The 17,710-nt window shown below is 43.1% G+C and overlaps 1 protein-coding gene across 1 annotated transcript; it reads left to right on the top strand.

Moving 5' to 3' along the window:
- The first annotated feature begins 303 nt into the window (after positions 1-303).
- Positions 304-17,420, top strand: LOC120903330 (beta-1,4-glucuronyltransferase 1). Its single transcript, XM_040312701.1, has 5 exons — positions 304-713; positions 816-1,236; positions 4,757-5,724; positions 10,209-10,362; positions 16,129-17,420. The coding sequence occupies exons 2-5, from the start codon at positions 1,228-1,230 to the stop codon at positions 16,441-16,443; spliced, it is 1,446 nt and encodes a 481-aa protein (XP_040168635.1). The 5' UTR covers positions 304-713; positions 816-1,227; the 3' UTR covers positions 16,444-17,420.
- The last annotated feature ends 290 nt before the right edge of the window (positions 17,421-17,710 follow it).

Below are 17,710 nucleotides of genomic sequence, written 5' to 3'. Positions count from 1 at the left end.
TGTCGTCTACTTCATGACGTGGACGGTGACAAACTTACCATTTACAAACTTATCTCAGTAAAGAAAGGTCGAAAAAACCAAATATACTCACCACGAGCAGCATAATAACATCCATAACCGTGGTGAAAATGAATTTGTTTACAATCGAGAAATCATCTGATGCAAAATATCCTCCCGCTTTGCCTGCGCATGCGTATCAAACGTTGGGTTATTTGGTTCCGCTTCGGAAGAGCGCAAGGATACGTCGTTGACAGAGGAAAATAACCTTTCCGTCTGTTGTTGTTGTCTTATTCTTTCACCGCATACATGTTGTCATAAAACTGTCAAAACGCGGGAATAAAAATAAAGGCGTGCACGCTCAATGTGAGATTGGAAAATTGTGTGTGTTTATTTGGAATCAGTCACCATTTCTACACCTAACAAGGTTTTGTGATAAAGAAGCTTGTTTAGCTGTGCAATTTATGCTGTTTGCGGTCGTTTTAACAAACAAATTTACCAAAAAATGTGTGTAAGGAGTTGTACAACATCGTAAACACAACAGTGCATTAGTTGGATAGTGTGTTGGCTCCAAGCTCCAAGGTCCTTTGAGCGGACCTTCAAACTCATTAGAAGTGACCTCAAGCATCTCTGATTCGCTTCCTCCGACACGGATTTGTATGTGTTTCGCAGCCAGTGTGGCTCTGCCTGTGCTACGTCCAACCAAACACCAGAAGGTATCTGCCCAGCGAGTGCATCATAACTCGATCGATAAATTGATTTTCCCTTTCTTATCGTTGACGTACGGTGAACGTCGCCGCCGCTGTGATTACATGCAGCGGCAATACGGCGTGCTTCAAAAATAGATGATTCCATCAAGAAAAAGCAATATTGTCCTGCAACATTAATGTGACCGCAGATTGTTTGAGAAGCAGTTGCAGCTGGCGTGCGAACGGTATGTTGGCCTTCGTTGGTAGCCGTTCGTACTGTGTATACACAGTGTGAGATTGTTGGCTCGTACGAAAAGTTGTGCGGTTTCGTGCCTCAAGTGAGACAGTGCAGTTTGGGGTGGGCTAATGAGCGAGGGAAGTGCGCTGAGATACGCAAATACGACAGCACGTGCAAGACAAAGGACGTCTGTTTCATCGAGAAGATCAAACGAAACAAACCAGCATTCCGACCGTGCGACATCGAGTGATGATCGTTTTGTTTACTGTTGTGCGGCTAGTTGTAGATCACCAATCATAATCAATGTTTCAGGTAAGTTGCTAAAATAGGAAACGGGAGGATTTTAATAGTTTTTTTCATAGTTTCTAGGGCGTTATAAGGGGGGCTAGCTTCATTGTATTTCAGACAATCAATGAACTTACAATCTTCGTGATTTGTAACAAGCTTTAGATCAAAACAAGAACCAGACAAGTAAAAACTATAACTAATAATCTAACAATTAACCCAATAACATCAATTACACCGTTTTTGTGCCGAAATAAACAATGTTAAGCTGCTTTTAAACTTTGTTCAACTATAAGTAAAAATTTGAGTAAACATTCTGACCTTCGTTCAATCGTAACTAAACTAGTAACAGTCGCAACTTGATCCGTTTGCTGTAAGGAGTTTAGACTTTTATTTGTGCCTTCATTTACAAAAATAGTTTGAATGTATTTGCCAACAGTTTATCCCGATAGTTTCAAAGCTAATAGTTGACTATTGAATTGAAATGAGGCTCCAAACAATTTAATTGCAACAAAATGTTCATCGAAGAAACAAACCCGGGTAAAATAAACGTACGTTGATATTGGGGAAATCAAAAGTTTAGTTGCGATTGAACGAAGTTCAGAAAAGCATCAGAATTTCAATTGGTCGTCAAACTTTTAATTATAGTTAAACAATGTTCAAATGCAGCTCAGCATGGTTTTATTGGGCTCGCCTAATAATTACCCTATAATGTAAGATTCGCTAGTATTACGATAGTTTTTCTTTGTTTACGGTGGTAACGTATCAACGTAATTCACTTGCTGAATCGATTTATTTTGAGTTTTATGTTTTGTTGTGTGAGCAATTGTGACCAGGTTATTCAAATTGAATAACCCAATAGTGCTTGTTTGTATGATAAAGTTTGTTCAAAATTTACAAGCTGCTGCACAGTATTAAAAATTTGATATTGTCTTATACTAACCACTTTTATAAAACCATCAAGAAAGCAGAAATTCTGCCAGTGGAACAATACTCGTCATCCGGGTTGATGCATATGACATATCCGTCATATTGGATTTCACCATTAGTGCAAAAAAAGCATTTTAAAATCGATTTGTTTCCTTTTTTCTGTCTGGATAGTCTAGTGCTTTGAAGAAATTTTGAAATACCGAGTAAAACAATTAGTAACCTTTCTTGGCACAATGTTTATGCATTAGCCAAAAACAAACCAAACACATGCATGAGCCTCGAACCGGTAAGGCAGCCACGTATCGCTGTTTCTTTGCATATTGGTTTTCAAGAAGAAATAATTCACCCTGAAAATCTGAGGCTCATTAGGAGTGTGATTTTGTGTAGAGTGTTGACATGAAAACTTCATATAAAAATTGGCTAGAATCATAAAACCCCTCATCGATTTATTTTAGCAACATTTTGGAGCTTTATGATTCCAGCTAGAATGTTCGATGAAGTGTGACATGTTGTAGCATAAAATAATTTCAGAAGTTTATTGGATTTTAAAAAGATCTCTCACTGTTTTCGACCAGGAGAATAAGTTTTGAATTCCAATATTTCAGATTGATCGTCCCGTACCGATATCAACTCGCTTCACTTTTATCCTGCTACCGGTAATCAATAAGTCTCTGATAGCCAACCCTCATAAGTGGTACATGCAAACCTTGACCCGCAACAGTTATTGTTCCACAGAAGAAAAATATGTGAGATGCTTCATTGGTATGGAATTAAATTACATATGAGGAATTCAACCAATAGAAGAAAGCTTGATTCTCACAAGCTGATGATTAAAATTCTCTAATTCATTATGTCAGCTCCCTTTGGTGATAAAGGGTGCAAGGAAACTTGCATGCCAGATCATATGTCCCTGAAAGGACCCCTGATAATGTTCCCGGAAGTAAGCCGCAGTCTTACGATACAAATCCGCAGATCCCGGTATCGTCAACGTTTTCACGTATCTTTCCGCAGTCTTACAATTGACTCATGACGATTCATCAAAGTGCCCCGCGGTCTTGAGCTTCATCGCAAAACCCAGTAGTTATATTAGTAATTTAAAAAAATCCCACTTTTTTCATTGACTTGAGCATGCTGTTAAGTCGTTCGAGTTGCATGCACTGCATTGCACCACGAAACCGGCTAGAAGACAATATACTTTAAAAAAAAATCCAATCTACTTTGGTTTCACTATTCCTACCTTGTTTCATGAGCAGTATAAAGCTCTAATAACGATGTATTCAACTTGCTTAAAAATGAACCCACATCTTGATGATTCCATTTTAATAAACCGAGATGTATCGTCAGCCCCAGTTAAGACGTCAACTAACAGTCAAAAATACATCTTCCCTGCCTTTCGAGGGCTAGGGGGACCCGGGACGCTGATTTATGAATCAACCTGTACCGATTGATGAGGCTTCTCGCACGTACCGGAGCAGTAGCAGCAGCCATCGCGTCGAGTGCCACCCTCAAAGCGATGCGCGAGTGAGAATTACCCGCCCGATAATCCTGATTGATAAATGTACGAGCATTCGACGAAAACCTGGTCGCGACCCCTACCCATTCCCCCTTTCCCATCCGCCATGGAACATCTTTGTCTTCATTCTGTCACGAAATTAAATAATGCAGGAATGACTAATCGCGTTTCATAATTCTTTCACCGTGCCATGAACATTGGTGGGGGCGAGTACCGTTTTGTAAATTTCTTTTTTTGTTCAACAGAGATAAAGTGTGACCTCACAACAAAAGGGCATGTTAGGATGAAAGAAAAAAGAAGCCGATGGAATTGGGAGGAAAGTGAAACTCTCTCTCTCTTTCTTTCTCTCTCTGCGTCCCTCCATCCATCGCTGAAAAGTCGGCGCTGAATTATTCAGCAAATGCGACAGGCCCGGGTGTTTGAATAATCCCGCGATGATCAGCCGTGGCATGGTTCTGCTCACCTGGCGCAAACTTTGCTACCCAGCTGCTTTGCACTGTCTTTTTTTCTGTGTGAGTGTGTGCTCACTGTTGTTGTTTGCAAGCAGCATCTTTCCTCTCTATGGTTGGCGGAGAGTTTTCTTCATCGAAAGTTGCGCATTCCGTGGAAGTGTACTGTGAAGGAAGGCTTGCGGGCTGTGCGGACGCTGCTTTGCATGTTGATTAGTCGTTACTTTGGCGGCACAAATCCCGTTTCCCGCGGGTTGAATGGATAAAAATCTTAGGACGAGGCGGACATAAATTATGCAACAGTTGTCCTGGCGTGCCCGACCCGCCAGTTCAATTTGTTGCTGTCCGCGCGGTTCGCGCTACCCGAAAAGCAATCATTCCGATGGATGATTATTTGGAAGGTGGAAATAATCGAAAATAAGATTAGGGAGTGTTTGGATTGGGACGCCGGAAGGATGAAGTGGTAACAAAATAAAACAATAATCAAATACCTTCCTAGCGTGACCCGCGTGTTGGCGAATATTTTTATTTTTCGATCACTTAATTTACTTCGGGCCACTGTTTACTTCCCTTAACGATGGCACGTCCGGTGGAGCTTTCTCACAACACCTGTCTTTCTTTTGTGTCAACCTTTTTTTTTATTTTTCCTTCACAGACATGCCGCCTCTGGAACCTCAGTATTGCAAGCGTGCTAGCCCTAACGCTGTCCAATGTGTTCCTTACCGTGCGGCTGCTGCACAGCGGCGACTGCAACCAGTACGGCAGCCAGGTGGAGGAAGGCGTCTCGATGGTACCGCGCGCCCCGATCCTAACGCCAGCCACCTGTCTGGAGTACGTGCTGGCCGAAAGTCTGGCCAACAGCACGGATAAGGCCGTATTTTCCGGGCTGGATCTGCGCCTGGGACGGTGGGATACGCGCCGGCTGTACAAAATCTTCGACTACGCCGTCGTCGGCGAACGCTTTCCCGACCTGTCCGACACGTACAGCGTCTGTCTGGCGACGCAGAGTTCGCTCGAAAAGATCTACTCGCTCGTGCAGGTGGCCCATCACTGGTCCGGCCCCATCTCGACCGCCATCTTCGCGGCGGGCAACGATGAGTTGTACCTGGTGCAGATCTACCTATCCTATCTGCGGGCCTGCTTCCGGCCGATCCGGGAACGGGTAAGCTTCCATCTGGTGCTGCCAAGGGAGCGAGCACCGACGCACCTCAAGAGCGTGCACGTGAGCGATTTCACCAAGTTTGACTGTGCCAAACCGGAGGCGACACTAAACGATCTGCTGAAGCTGCGCAAGGCGGACACAAGCAAGTGGCGCATCAAAAACCCATACCCGCAGAACCATCTGCGCAACGTGGCGCGCAAGGGTTGCCAGGGCGGGTACGTGTTTCTCACCGACGTAGACATTGTGCCGAGCGTCAGCTTCGCCGAGCAGCTGGACAAGTTTCTGCGGAAGCAGAAACCGCACCACCTGACCGCGTTCGTCGTGCCGACGTACGAGCTGGACGAGCGGGTGCGGTTCCCGCGCAACAAGACTGATCTGATACGGCTGGCGAACAAGGGGCTGGCGCGACCGTTCCATCACAAGGTGTTTATCTACAACCAGTTTGCGACCAACTTTTCCCGGTAAGTTTCGACCAGATGAGAATGCTTCTATGTTGCTTTGTAAATGCTAGTCCTAACTCTTTTACTTCCTAACGGTTTCCTAAACAACGCATCATTTAGTGAATGGAACGAAGTAGCTACTGTATTCGGGTTTGATTCGGGACAGGTTCATGATTCATACCATTATTGTGGAGGCATAGATACGGTTCATCAATCAGCATAAAAAAAAGATTCAAGATAACAATGAGGTTTAAGGATCTATTTGGGTTCACTATTAATGCCATGATCGGGATGGATTCATGGGTTTAGGGTTTATTTTATTGTATTCTATCTAGTCCAGTGCTATCCATACTTTTAAGGACCGCGGACTATTTGGCTTTGAACATACATTTGCTGCGGCCTACAATCATTGAAAGAACACATTTTGTAGACCTCGTTCAAAATTTTTGATCCAAAATATGTTTAAATCTTATTTTAGACACGCCTGATGACAATTAAATTTTAATTGTGGAGTGGGGGGGGGATTTAACGAGGAGTATAGTAATAAGCTAAAAGAATACTGTTAACGCGGACCACGCGTTTCTATTTAATGTAGAAGATTATTAACTAGACTGACGTGGATTTATGATCAGTTCCAACAATAGTATTAGCTCAGGATCAGTTAAAAGACCGGTATGGGTTCTCAATCGGTTTCAGCACCAGTCTGACTTCTTAATCAGTCCCAAGACAATTATGAAATCGTGATCAATTCCAGAATCAAAACGAGCTCAGCGTCATTTCCCTGGCTGGTGCGATCAGTTTCAGGATTGGCATGGGTTTAGGATCTATTCCAGGGTCGAAATTGATTCTGGATCAGTTGTTGAACCGGGAAGAGCTTTGAAGGATTATTTACTTGAACGATATGAGCTAGTGATCAGTCTCAGGACCAAAATTTCAGGGCCGGCATGAATTTAGGATCAGAGTCAATACCGTTATGGGTTCGTTATCATTTTATGCTCTGGGATAGGTTCAAAATGAGTTCTTGCGCCAAGAGGGGAGACTTCAATTACAGTACCGTTATGAATTCAAACTCATTTCCAACCGCGGGATTATTCCAGAATCATTTTCAGTGTTTGTAAGAATTAAGGAGTTGATCCAAGACTCGTTTGGGTTCAGTAATACCTCCAGGATTGAAATTAATATAGGATAACTTCCAGGGCCGGTGTGTGTGAAAAGTCATTTATATAATCATTATGGGGTTGCGATCAGTAGGATGATCAGTTGAAAAATTCACTCCAGTTCCAGGACCAGTAAATTACAAAAGTTAAGTCCATTGAGGGTTATGCATAAAAACATGCGCTGGAATTGGAGTACTTTAAGCATACAACTCTGTTTGAACGAGTAATTTACATTGCATTGTTGGTACGTGACTAACTTGATCCACATTAACAAATTTAAAGAAATATGTTGTGTGTCAAGTGTATACTTGATTGCATCTGCATGATCCCGTATTATCTATCGTGTTACATATCATTAATCTATAATGGCATTGATTGCTTTTTTTCTGATGCTCAATCCACTAAACCACAAAGCTTGCCAACTTAACTAGATTCTGAATTTATATAGTACCATTTGGACAAGCTGGTGGGTCATAAAATCTACGTACGGCAAGTAAATTGATTCAACTTTCTCATGACAAGGCTGACGTATTTTATGAACGCTTTCCATCCTCACCAGTTTCATTGCCAGCCTTGAGTTGACCAGATTGTGATTGCCTTTACTTCGCTTTCCCGTTTCTCGGGTGCAAATGACTGTTTATTCATTTGTTTCATGTTACAATCACTTCGACGTTCGATTTTCACGATCGACAGTGCGTGAAGCCCGGCCCCGGGGAAGATTTATTATTGCAAGGGTCATTTGCTCTGTGCCGTTATTTATCATCGCTTCTGATGCAATCATTAATTCCGGACCCGGGGAGAGCCTCGCGTGTGTGACGATGCATGTGCCCCTGGTGTGAGACGGCGCCGTTGCGAAACACCATCGGTAATGGAATGTGCCAAACGTGGTTAGGATAAGATGGATCTCTCGTACGGAGACGGATCTGTCCACAAATGTCCGGTCGAGCCAGGGGTTTGGTCAGTCCGGCTAGATGAGAGCGTAATAAAATTGGAAGCTTTCCACCGTGGGAGCGGTAGCAATAAAACAAGCGTTGATGGTGCGCCGTAATCGTGCTAAAAGTGTGAGTGCGGTATATATATCACTCCCGATAACCCGGCACAAGTGGCACAGCTAGAAGGGGCAGAAGGAGAGTTAGATGCAATCAGCCAGCGATGGATAGGGAGGAAAAGGATTTAATTTTGCTCATTACGTGTGAGTGTTGTCCCGACCGGTTTGATGCGTACCGGGATGTAATTGATTGTCCTGACTTGCGTCTCTGGATGGATGACATTGAATGGTGTGAACGTGTGTGCGCGGTTGGAATCTATAAATGTCTGCTGAGCCCATTACATTCCGGCAGTGATTGTCAACAAGCGGATGTAATAGGGAAAACATTATCATATGTTACTCTGGCCTATCCTCACTGATGTTTTTGTGATAAGAAAAATCATCACGAGATGTTTTGGATCTTTTAGACTATCATAATCAACATATATGACAAAACTAATAATAAAACAAGGTTAAATAACAAATGCTTATAACTGTTGACTTCTCTGGTTTATCATTTGACGTTTGCTTATAAAATATGTTTAAAGCATGGCATTTCTGAAATTAGTAAATGTGTTTTATCCTATTAAATCCGCTCTTTTTGCCTTAACTATCCCAACTTTTACAGCGAAGCCGGTCTCGTAGTACAGTCGTCAACTCGTACGACTTAACAACATTCCCGCCATGGGTTCAAGTCCCAAATGGACCGAGTCCCCGTAGAACATAGGACTGACTATCCTACTATGGGGGGATCAATAAAGTCACTGAAAGCCAAGCCCACAAGTAGTGGTACAGGCAGGCCTTGACCGACAGCGATTGTTGTGCCAAAGAAGAAGAAGATCCCAACTTTTAATTTAAATTTTGAATTTAATATTAGATTTATCAGCAGTTGATTTTGAATAACTATTTTTGTTAGTTTGATTTTATATTTTCAAATTACAAGTACGTCTAGAATAACACACATTATGGCATTTTTATAGCAACTCTGGACCACTCTTTGGAAAGGCTCTTTCAACGGCCATATAAACTATCTTATCAGACTATCACTATCAAAATCAATGATACAAAACGAAGTCGTCACGAAGGACGGTTTCCTTTATTGCGAAACTTTTTGATTTCACTTTTGACTGCTCGATTTCGTAAAGTTTCTGCGCCGCCACGTCCACCATTAAACAATTAAACTGTTAAACGAAACCTTCTGCTGAACGTCCGCACGATGTTATCGCAAGGCGCGAGCTGCTAGCAGGGAGGGGAAACAAAGCGCGACAAGATAAAATATCTTCATCGCTCAAAGGGACGCCAGTCCGTGGCCGTTTGGCGGCGATCAAAATTGGCGGCAAAGTTGTGCCAAGTAAGTACGAGCTAGCATGGTTTACGGTTCAAAGTAAGGATTTTTTACGATAATTTATGCCAGTTCAAAGTGGCAGGAATTCTTGGCCAGTGTGCTGTATTTGTCTCCCTTTTCCTTTGCTTTACGATTCGCGTTCTCCTTTCGATGTTTGGAAATAGCAGGAAAGACGCTCTTGTCTCAGATCCAAACAAAATAAAAAAAAGGAAAACTGCGTAACCACTTCGAGCGTCTTCGTTTTTTGCTCCCCTCAAATAAGTTCTCTAATTTAAGAGCTCGTAAAAGATGAGATGCTCTGATTTTCATGTGGCGTACCGTAATGCGAACGGGCCCTGGGACACATGGGACTCACCAACCAACCAAGAGTGCTCAAACCGGGCGAAGGGCCATATTGGATACCAGTTTCCTGGTTAAGATTTTTTTGTGGTTGTTTTGCAGTGCTGTTGTTGTTGTTGTTGAAAATTGTCAGTATTGAAGGGCGCGTCATCATCGACGGCAATAAGTCGTCGGGGTAATGGAGCGAGAAAAGTGTACTACGATGCTCTACTCCGTGGGTACTCGGTGGGAAAATATTCTTAACCCAGATTTTAATACCCACCGAAACGAGCTGTTTCGAACAAAAGGGATTTTTACAACATCGATGGCATAATTTTCAACCTACCTTTTGCGATCCCTCCCCATTTAAGAAACTGCCCTCGATTGTTCGGGTTGTAAGTTGAAGTAGAAGATGTCAGTATAGCAAAAACGAAAAAAGGCCTTGTTACGAAAAACACTTGTGCGTCGGTTGGCTAATAGCAGTGAGTGGCTGCGAGCAGTATCTTCGCAGTAATTGCGTGATTTTTACGAGCGGTTAGGAAGTTTTAATCGGTTAATGATCGATGAACCGGATCTTATGAGGCGATGAAGCGTCCCTTCCCACGCCAATGTTTTATCTCCTTAACGCTAACAGTTCACCGGTTTGCTCTTTTCGCAGGTGGCAGGCAGACGTGTCCGAGAGCGACGAAACGAAGGTGTCGCACAATGTGACGAACTTTGAGTTTCTTTATGAACCGTTTTATGTTGCACCCGACACGGTACCGCCGCACGACGAGCGGTTCCTCGGCTACGGATACACACGCAACACCCAGGTAAGTTGGGAGCGTTGGGATGTTGAGATTAATAATAATTGTACACCGAGCGAGCGTTGAATTTAAGCAGAATTGGGATAAACAATATCGCATAATTTAAGTATCAGAAATCCTCATATTACATTTTTTTAAACAGATACATGTTAGTTAATGTGTTATAAAACCTCACAAGAAATATATTTCATACAAAACACAACTTTCCATCATATCCTTACGCCCGTCTTACACTCTCAAGAATGAATAATAGGTTCCGGTGGCTGCAAGCACCGGTAGAAAATTTATGAATAGAAAAGCAAAACTTCCAGCCAGGCGCAACATTAAAAGTTTCTCATTCTTTTCAACCATAATCGAACTTGGCAAGCACACACACACACGTTCACTTGCTGCCACATTGTTCATATCCGGATAATCGGATCGGAGTTTTAAGGCTTGTCTGTGTGTCCATAGAGAAAAGAAAGCGCAAAAAATGCTTGCCCACTCGCGGAAAGCAACACACAAAATTAATTGTTGTCCGCGACAGAAGCGCTTCAGACTCAGAAGAACACCAGCTTTGCAGTGGTTTTTTTTCTTTACCCCACTTTTTCAAACGCATTTCAAACATCAACCGGTTCATTGATTCTATGAGAAATTTCCATCCATCCCATAAATCATATTGCTTCGTAGCAGCAGCCGCCGAATACTGGGCAACTTAAGCAGAGTGCTCAATGTTGCGGGCCATAAACGTACCAGAAGCAGCCTCTCCAGCTGCTCCTGTGCAAAAGTCGCTGCAGAAAGATAATCCGTCCTCGGTGCGTCGCGTTGCTTCCAAATTAAAAGTTCCTTTTGATGCTGAACGGAGCCACGGGACGCGGCACGCATCGCCCGCTTGGTGGTTCATTTTCTCTAGAAAGCACCAGCGTTAGCTTATAGTTTAGCCGTGTATGGCCGGCCTGCAAGCGAAACATCGCCGACAGTGTGGCTCCGATAATGGTTTTGCCTGGCCGCTGCTGCCGGTGCTTGAGCAAGACAAATCGCTGTACTTGTGAGTGTTCTTTTTTCTGTTCTACTGTAGCACCAAGTCCGTGAGTGGGCCTCTCCTCTTTCGACGATTGCAAATTGGCTATGGAAATTGGTTTCACGCCTGGATGCAACCAGTGCATGTGCAATGTGTGCATGTGTTCTGGAGAGATTTCTTTTTTCTTTTTTTCTACATTGTAGAGTGCGACTGATGCAATAGCTTTTTGAGTTTTTGAAGTTCGTATTTCATTGCACCGAGGAAAAAAATAGGGCTGCCCTTTCTTCAGCTACGCTACTAAGCATCGAGTGTTCCTAAATCTGTAAGTCAACACGGAGGCACTCGGTGCCAGCCGCAGACAATCGCACGGAGGCACTCCCGACCGACCGACGAAACACGCGCGCGCGTGCAGTTTATGGGACGCTGTGCCGTGGGACAAGTGCATATTGCGCACTGTTTTCATTTCATTTTCACTCAATTTTGGGCCGGTTTCTTTTTTTTCTTATTGTTAATTACAAACAGTGCAGCGCACTGTGTACACGAGCTGTGCATTTTATGGCGTCCTTTTTTTAGCTTTATATGAAACCGCAGATGGAAAGAGAAAAAGGAGGGAAAACTTTTCCAACTTATACCCCGCTCCCATAAAACCCTTCGCTGTTCTGAGCGCGATTGTGGGGCGAGTGTGAGTTTATAATTTTCATTACCATGCAAATGTGTTTTTCTCATCTTTTTCGTCGCTGCTTTTGCTTCGTCTGTCTGCGGTTTAGAAGTTGTCATAATGTCACACGGGCGACGAGTGCATTGCACTGTGGTTTGCATCCTGGAGATGAACGCCATACTAGGGGGAGGAGCACATTTTTCAACGACACTTTCCTTTGCACATCTCATTTTTACTTTCAATTGTGTCACGAAGGCATGTTCAATCGTGTTGAGCTGTGATTGAAGCTACTGTGGAAGTATTAAGTTTAGTATTTAAGTGTTATGGTAACGATTAATTACAAACAAATTAAAATATTCAATGTTTTAATCATAGTTGAATTGTTTGAATTGATTAGTTCAAACTCCATTTTTTATGGTCGAAAAGAACTCCATTGATCATTTTAAGGGAATTCATGATATGAAATATGATAAGAAATTAGGTTTATCCCTTAGGATATTTCAATAACTTATCGTATGGTTCATACATAGGAATAGTTCAGCAAATTTTGAATTAATTGGAACCTGAAGTGAATAAAGCATAAGAAATAGAGCAAAATTGTGTGTGAGACATACAAGAGCATATTTAAAAGCAGATAGAAAGTAAAAAAATGAATAATAGAAACATTTTTTTGTGTTGAAGCTACACAGAAATAATCATTAATTTCTTTGCTCGGGATTGTTTCATTCACAATAATAGAGCCTTTAAAACGTTACATCATTTACGTTACATCAGTAAACGTTACATCATTTATGGACAGACCTTTTTATAGCAAATTGATAAAACAGTTATTTTTGGCAAATATTGTTTATTTTAAAAACATTTTAAAAACATACAAAAAAATCGGTTTGCCATTTGGTTTAGCCGATAAATAAGCAATACTGTATTTCTGCAACTTAGTATGATCTTCCTCAGTCTGTGTTTGCAATTATTTTGTTTACGAAACACGCCTACTGCGTTAATTTTAGACTAAGCAATATGAAATCCACCTGCCGGCTAGTGCAATTCAGACTGTTATTTTCCTGATTTTGCCCCTTATCATCTCACCGGCCGTCCCACGCACTAAATTCGATCAACCAAAGTTTATTTGATTTTACCCGCCCCTTCCAATCAGCTTACATGAATAATTTAAAAATCCAATTATTATTTCACCGTTTACCGGTACTGGCCTCTTCTACAGCGCCATCCCAAACACTTGCCGCCTTCGATTTCCTGCCTCTTTCTCCAAAGAATGTGTGCGGGTGCTTTTTTTCTCATTTGTTGTTCGATAATTTTCCAATAATACCGTCGACGTGGTCTCAGGCCATCGTTTCGTCCGCAAAACACACCTCCCCAAAATACAGCTAGATCCTCTTTGGGCCTGCTGGACGCGCTGCAATAAACGAAAGGCAGAGAAAAAAAGTGCTCCTCGGGATGCTTGGGACATTCCCGGATCGTTGAATACTGATGATCTCGTTTAGTGACGAGGTAACATTCTTAAACCCTTTTTTGTGGGCTGCCGAATACTAAGTCCTGTAATAGGAGCACGGGAAAGAGAATTCCATTTCAAAGGTCTCCCAATTTCAACGCCCCAGCACGGCGGGGAAAAGAAATCGTAACTACCTTGAGCGGAGCTTCTTTTCAGTTGAGGCTTACTTTAAACCCGCCTGCAACCGATCGGGAAGTAAACGGGAAAGCAGTGGTTGACATTTCCTCCCGATCTGTCTGTGTGGTCCTGTTTCTTCTCAGTGCAGCACATTCGTACATGGTCTGGAAGGGACCGGAGCTGTGTGATTCCCCTTTTGCATGGAGTGACACATTTAACTAGCGCGTGTTTGGAATTGATAAAAACTATATTAAAACATTGCCTTTCGACCCCCTGTTCGTAGGAGTCGATTTTGCCTTTCTCGAAAGCGGACACTTTCTGTATCCCAATGTTTGTGTCCCAGCAGCGCATCATCTTCCGTTTCGTGCTCCGTTCTTAAATTTCACAAAACCGAGTACTTTACGACCCATCGTTCTCCGTACCTGCACGCAGCAAGAAGTTAGATCCCGAAGTTCACCGAAGTTAAGTGATGAGATGGAAAGTGTGCTGAGCGAAAAGCTTCGAATATCTGGTTGCGTCTATAATGCTCTATTCAGTGCCGGGTTTATTGCGTGGTGGTGTTGGTGGTACGTTATTTCTGGGAGCAGTGCCAACACCATCGGGCGTGCACGCAGCAACGTAGACGTAAAAATCTGTCCCAAGAATAAAAACCCTTTCCATTGCAAACCGCACGCCTGTTTTGCCCTGTCCTACCAGACGTGAGGTTTCCTTTTGTGCCTCAATAAATATTATATGATTCAATTTCTGTCACATTACGATAGTGGCGTTGCTTGTTTGCGTGAAGGGATAGGGATAGGGATGGCAACGGTTTGGAATTCATAACGCAGCGCCAAAAATACGCGAACAGTAGATAGTAACGTTTGAATTACTGCAGGCCTTTCGAGGCGTTGGTTGTCGTTTTGTGCCCGTACGTTAAGAATTATTGTTTTTGTACCGAGAAAACGCAACCAACAATAGTGTAAAGAATGGGTAAAGGACACCAAGTAGAAGCTGTGAAGATATTGAAGAGGCAAACAGTGCGTCAGAGTCAGTATCACTCAGCTCTTATTACGAGCTAAGCGTAAAACGTCCCCGTCTATGGGCATTTTCACACTTTATATGTTCTCAAAAAACGAAAAAAATCGAGCCACAGGAAAAAAAGCAGACCACTCGTAAGGCAGCCGTTTGCTTGATGGAGCAATTTCTCCATCCAGCCTTTTGTGTGTTTTTTTCATGGGTCCAAACCCGCAGCGGATTCGATGTACCGTGTAACGCAGCAGACGTGTGGCGGGGCGACGTTTTGCATCCTTGCCGAAATTCTTATTGATTTTGGTTTCGGCGCAAACGCTCGCACGCATACACGACCAAATCGGAAGCCGTTTATCTTGCCCGTAAGTCGTCCACAGGTCAGGTTCAGGTTTTGTTTTGGCTCTTCTTGATTTTACGATCGGGCTAGTAACGATGTAGGGAAAGCCAAAACGGCAAAAAAACAGCACAGTTGATGCTTCTTTGTTTCTAAGAATGTAAAGCCGGGTCCGAACAAAACAAACAGTCCCGGGGTGGTGTGAGGTTTTTGTTGCTTGCTTGCTTTCGGCGGATGATGACGGAAACGTGACCCTTTTGCGAGCAGGACACACTGCGGGCTGTAAATGAACGCTGAGCGACGCACACGGGCACTAACCAAGGTTTGACTAGAACTTTTTGTTTTATGTGCTTTACATAGTGACCAAAAACGAGCAGGCCAAACACACGCATTTGACCCAAAAATATGACTATGAGTGATGTAATTTATCGCGTCAAGTATCGGCTTTTGGGATGACATTTTCATGTTGCTGACTTATCTGGACCGGGTTAGGGGCGTAACGATTGGGGATATTTAACGCCATTGTGTCTAATAAAAAGTGCCTTATTGGAGCAAAGCATAATATTTTAAAGGCGTTCAAACATATTTGATCATATTTCATGACAGACGGTTTTGATTAGGATATTTATGTAAGTTTGCTTTACACGGTAAATGCTTTGACTCGACTAGAGCTGCTACATTTTCTATAAGGAACAACGCCTAAATGTATGCAAAGTATTATGTAATGACTTTTTCTATACTTAGGCGCATTTTGACGCGGTACATTGCATATATTAAGGAAATTAAAGGAACACTTCTTAATTTACTTGGACGTCTCTAACGTTGTTTTGCAATCTATGTATCCTAACTTCGCCTCCATTTATGCCCAAACACACTTCATCACAATTGACCGACTCAAATCAACACGCAATTGTTTCACACAAATAAAGCAATCAATGCCATCCAAATTACTAACTACGGAGTGTCGGGGTGCGACTCATCACAATTTCGTGGCAGCATATTTCTTCTTTGTTTATTGCTTCCTCTATTTGCTCCCCTTTGTGAAGAAGAGTTTCCCCATGTTTTTTTGTCATTACGATACCATGTTCACGCTCACTCATCGATCTGCGTTTCTTTCAAACCGGTTTTATTTGTTTTTCGATTCGCAGGTGTACGAAATGTTTGTGGCAGGCTATCAGTTCCAGGTGCTGACGCCTCTGTTCACGGTGCACTGGGGGCTGCAGAACAAGAAGAGCCGTCCGGCGTGGCGCGAGCGTCAGAACAACGTCAATCGCAAGTACTTCGAGGTGTTCAAGCGCGAAGTGTTTGCACGCTACCACAAAGATCCGCTGCGCATGCTGCTGCCAAAGAAGTCGCCCAAACAGCAGCAACAGCAGCAACAACAGCAGCAACATGCCGCAGGTGCAGTCGGCCTGGGGGTGGCCGGAGCAGTCGGTGCTGGTGGGCTCGGGGAGAAACATTAGCAAAGCAATAAGGGACAGCGGGAAGCAGACGGCTGCTAGCGTTGGAACGACAGGAGCAGGTTGAATTATAGAAAAAAAAGTGTGCGATCGATATTGCATTTCGGGTAACACACCCGGGGAAAAGGCATGTAAATTATTATGAAAACGAATCACCAATAAAGACATCAGACCGATCCGAACGAGCGGTACAAATGATACGGCGACCGTCGTGCCAGTAAGGCGCATCGCAAACAACTCACTCACATGGAAGGTTACGTTTGAAATAGGGTGAGATAGGTGCACGAAACCCAAAACACATAACACTCTCACAGACACACAACATTTAGAGGTGATTTTTAAGCTACGCTATGCCAGAAGTTTCTCCCCGTTTCCACACGTCCACGTTCACGCTGGACCTGGTTTAGCCCGAAGACGCGTTCGTTTGTTTGTTAGAAGAGCACCCTGATAAACGGCCGCACAGCAATTACCTATTGGAACTTGAACTAATACTTTGTAATTTTCGTTTCTTCGTTTTTTCATTCCCGCATAAGAATGCCAAAGTTTGCCACATTGTTCGTACACTCGTGTAATTTTAGGTGTTTTGTTACCGATGTGAACTGTTTCTAGCCAAAGCGTATTGCTTACTACTTACGCCACAATGCGCCCGTGTTATTCTCGAAAACGTTTAACCACCCCACACACATACACACGTATTGGGCGTCCAATGTCAGCCATGTTTAGATAAAATTATAGCCCATACGAAATCCTGAAATTGATCTCATCGCGTTTTAGAGCGGTTCGAATTCTTATGCTTTTTGTGCTAAAATGAATTATAACAGTCCATCCCCCATGCTCTAGCCTAGCCTTTGCGTTGTTTGTTGTTTGTCCGTTTTGTAAATAGCGTGTATTTTGTAAGCTGGTAGGTGAACAGGGAAGGATTGTATGAACAATTGCCATAAATAAATGTGACCGTTTTTTCGTTTCTTTTTGAATTTTCATCCTGTTGTGCCGGTTCTGTCGTTTATTTGTTGTGATTTCGTCTTTTGAGCGAAAGGGATTTTTGATGTAAAATATCACATTGTTACACACTTACTTACTTATCCGGCGCTACAACCGCTTTGCGGTCTTGGCCTGCCTCAGGAGTGTCCGAAACCGCTCACGGTCTCGCGCCTTCGTCTGCCAGTCCGTTATCCGGCCTTAATGGCGGACGCCTCCACGCCATCTTGCCACCTCAATTTGGGCCTACCACGTCTCCTCTGTCCTTGTGGACGGCCTAAAAAGACTTTAC

Source organism: Anopheles arabiensis, chromosome 3, assembly GCF_016920715.1.
Source record: "Anopheles arabiensis isolate DONGOLA chromosome 3, AaraD3, whole genome shotgun sequence".
Classification (NCBI taxonomy): Eukaryota; Metazoa; Arthropoda; class Insecta; order Diptera; family Culicidae; genus Anopheles; species Anopheles arabiensis.
Note: the sequence above shows the minus strand (reverse complement) of the source record. Positions and strands in the feature narration are given on the sequence as shown.

What these genes read in the sequence shown, in the direction of transcription:
- LOC120903330 (XM_040312701.1), top strand. An exon ending in TTTGCGACCAACTTTTCCCG is followed by an intron (nt 5,725 to 10,208) that starts GTAAGTTTCGAC and finishes CTCTTTTCGCAG; the next exon opens with GTGGCAGGCAGACGTGTCCG. An exon ending in GATACACACGCAACACCCAG is followed by an intron (nt 10,363 to 16,128) that starts GTAAGTTGGGAG and finishes TTCGATTCGCAG; the next exon opens with GTGTACGAAATGTTTGTGGC.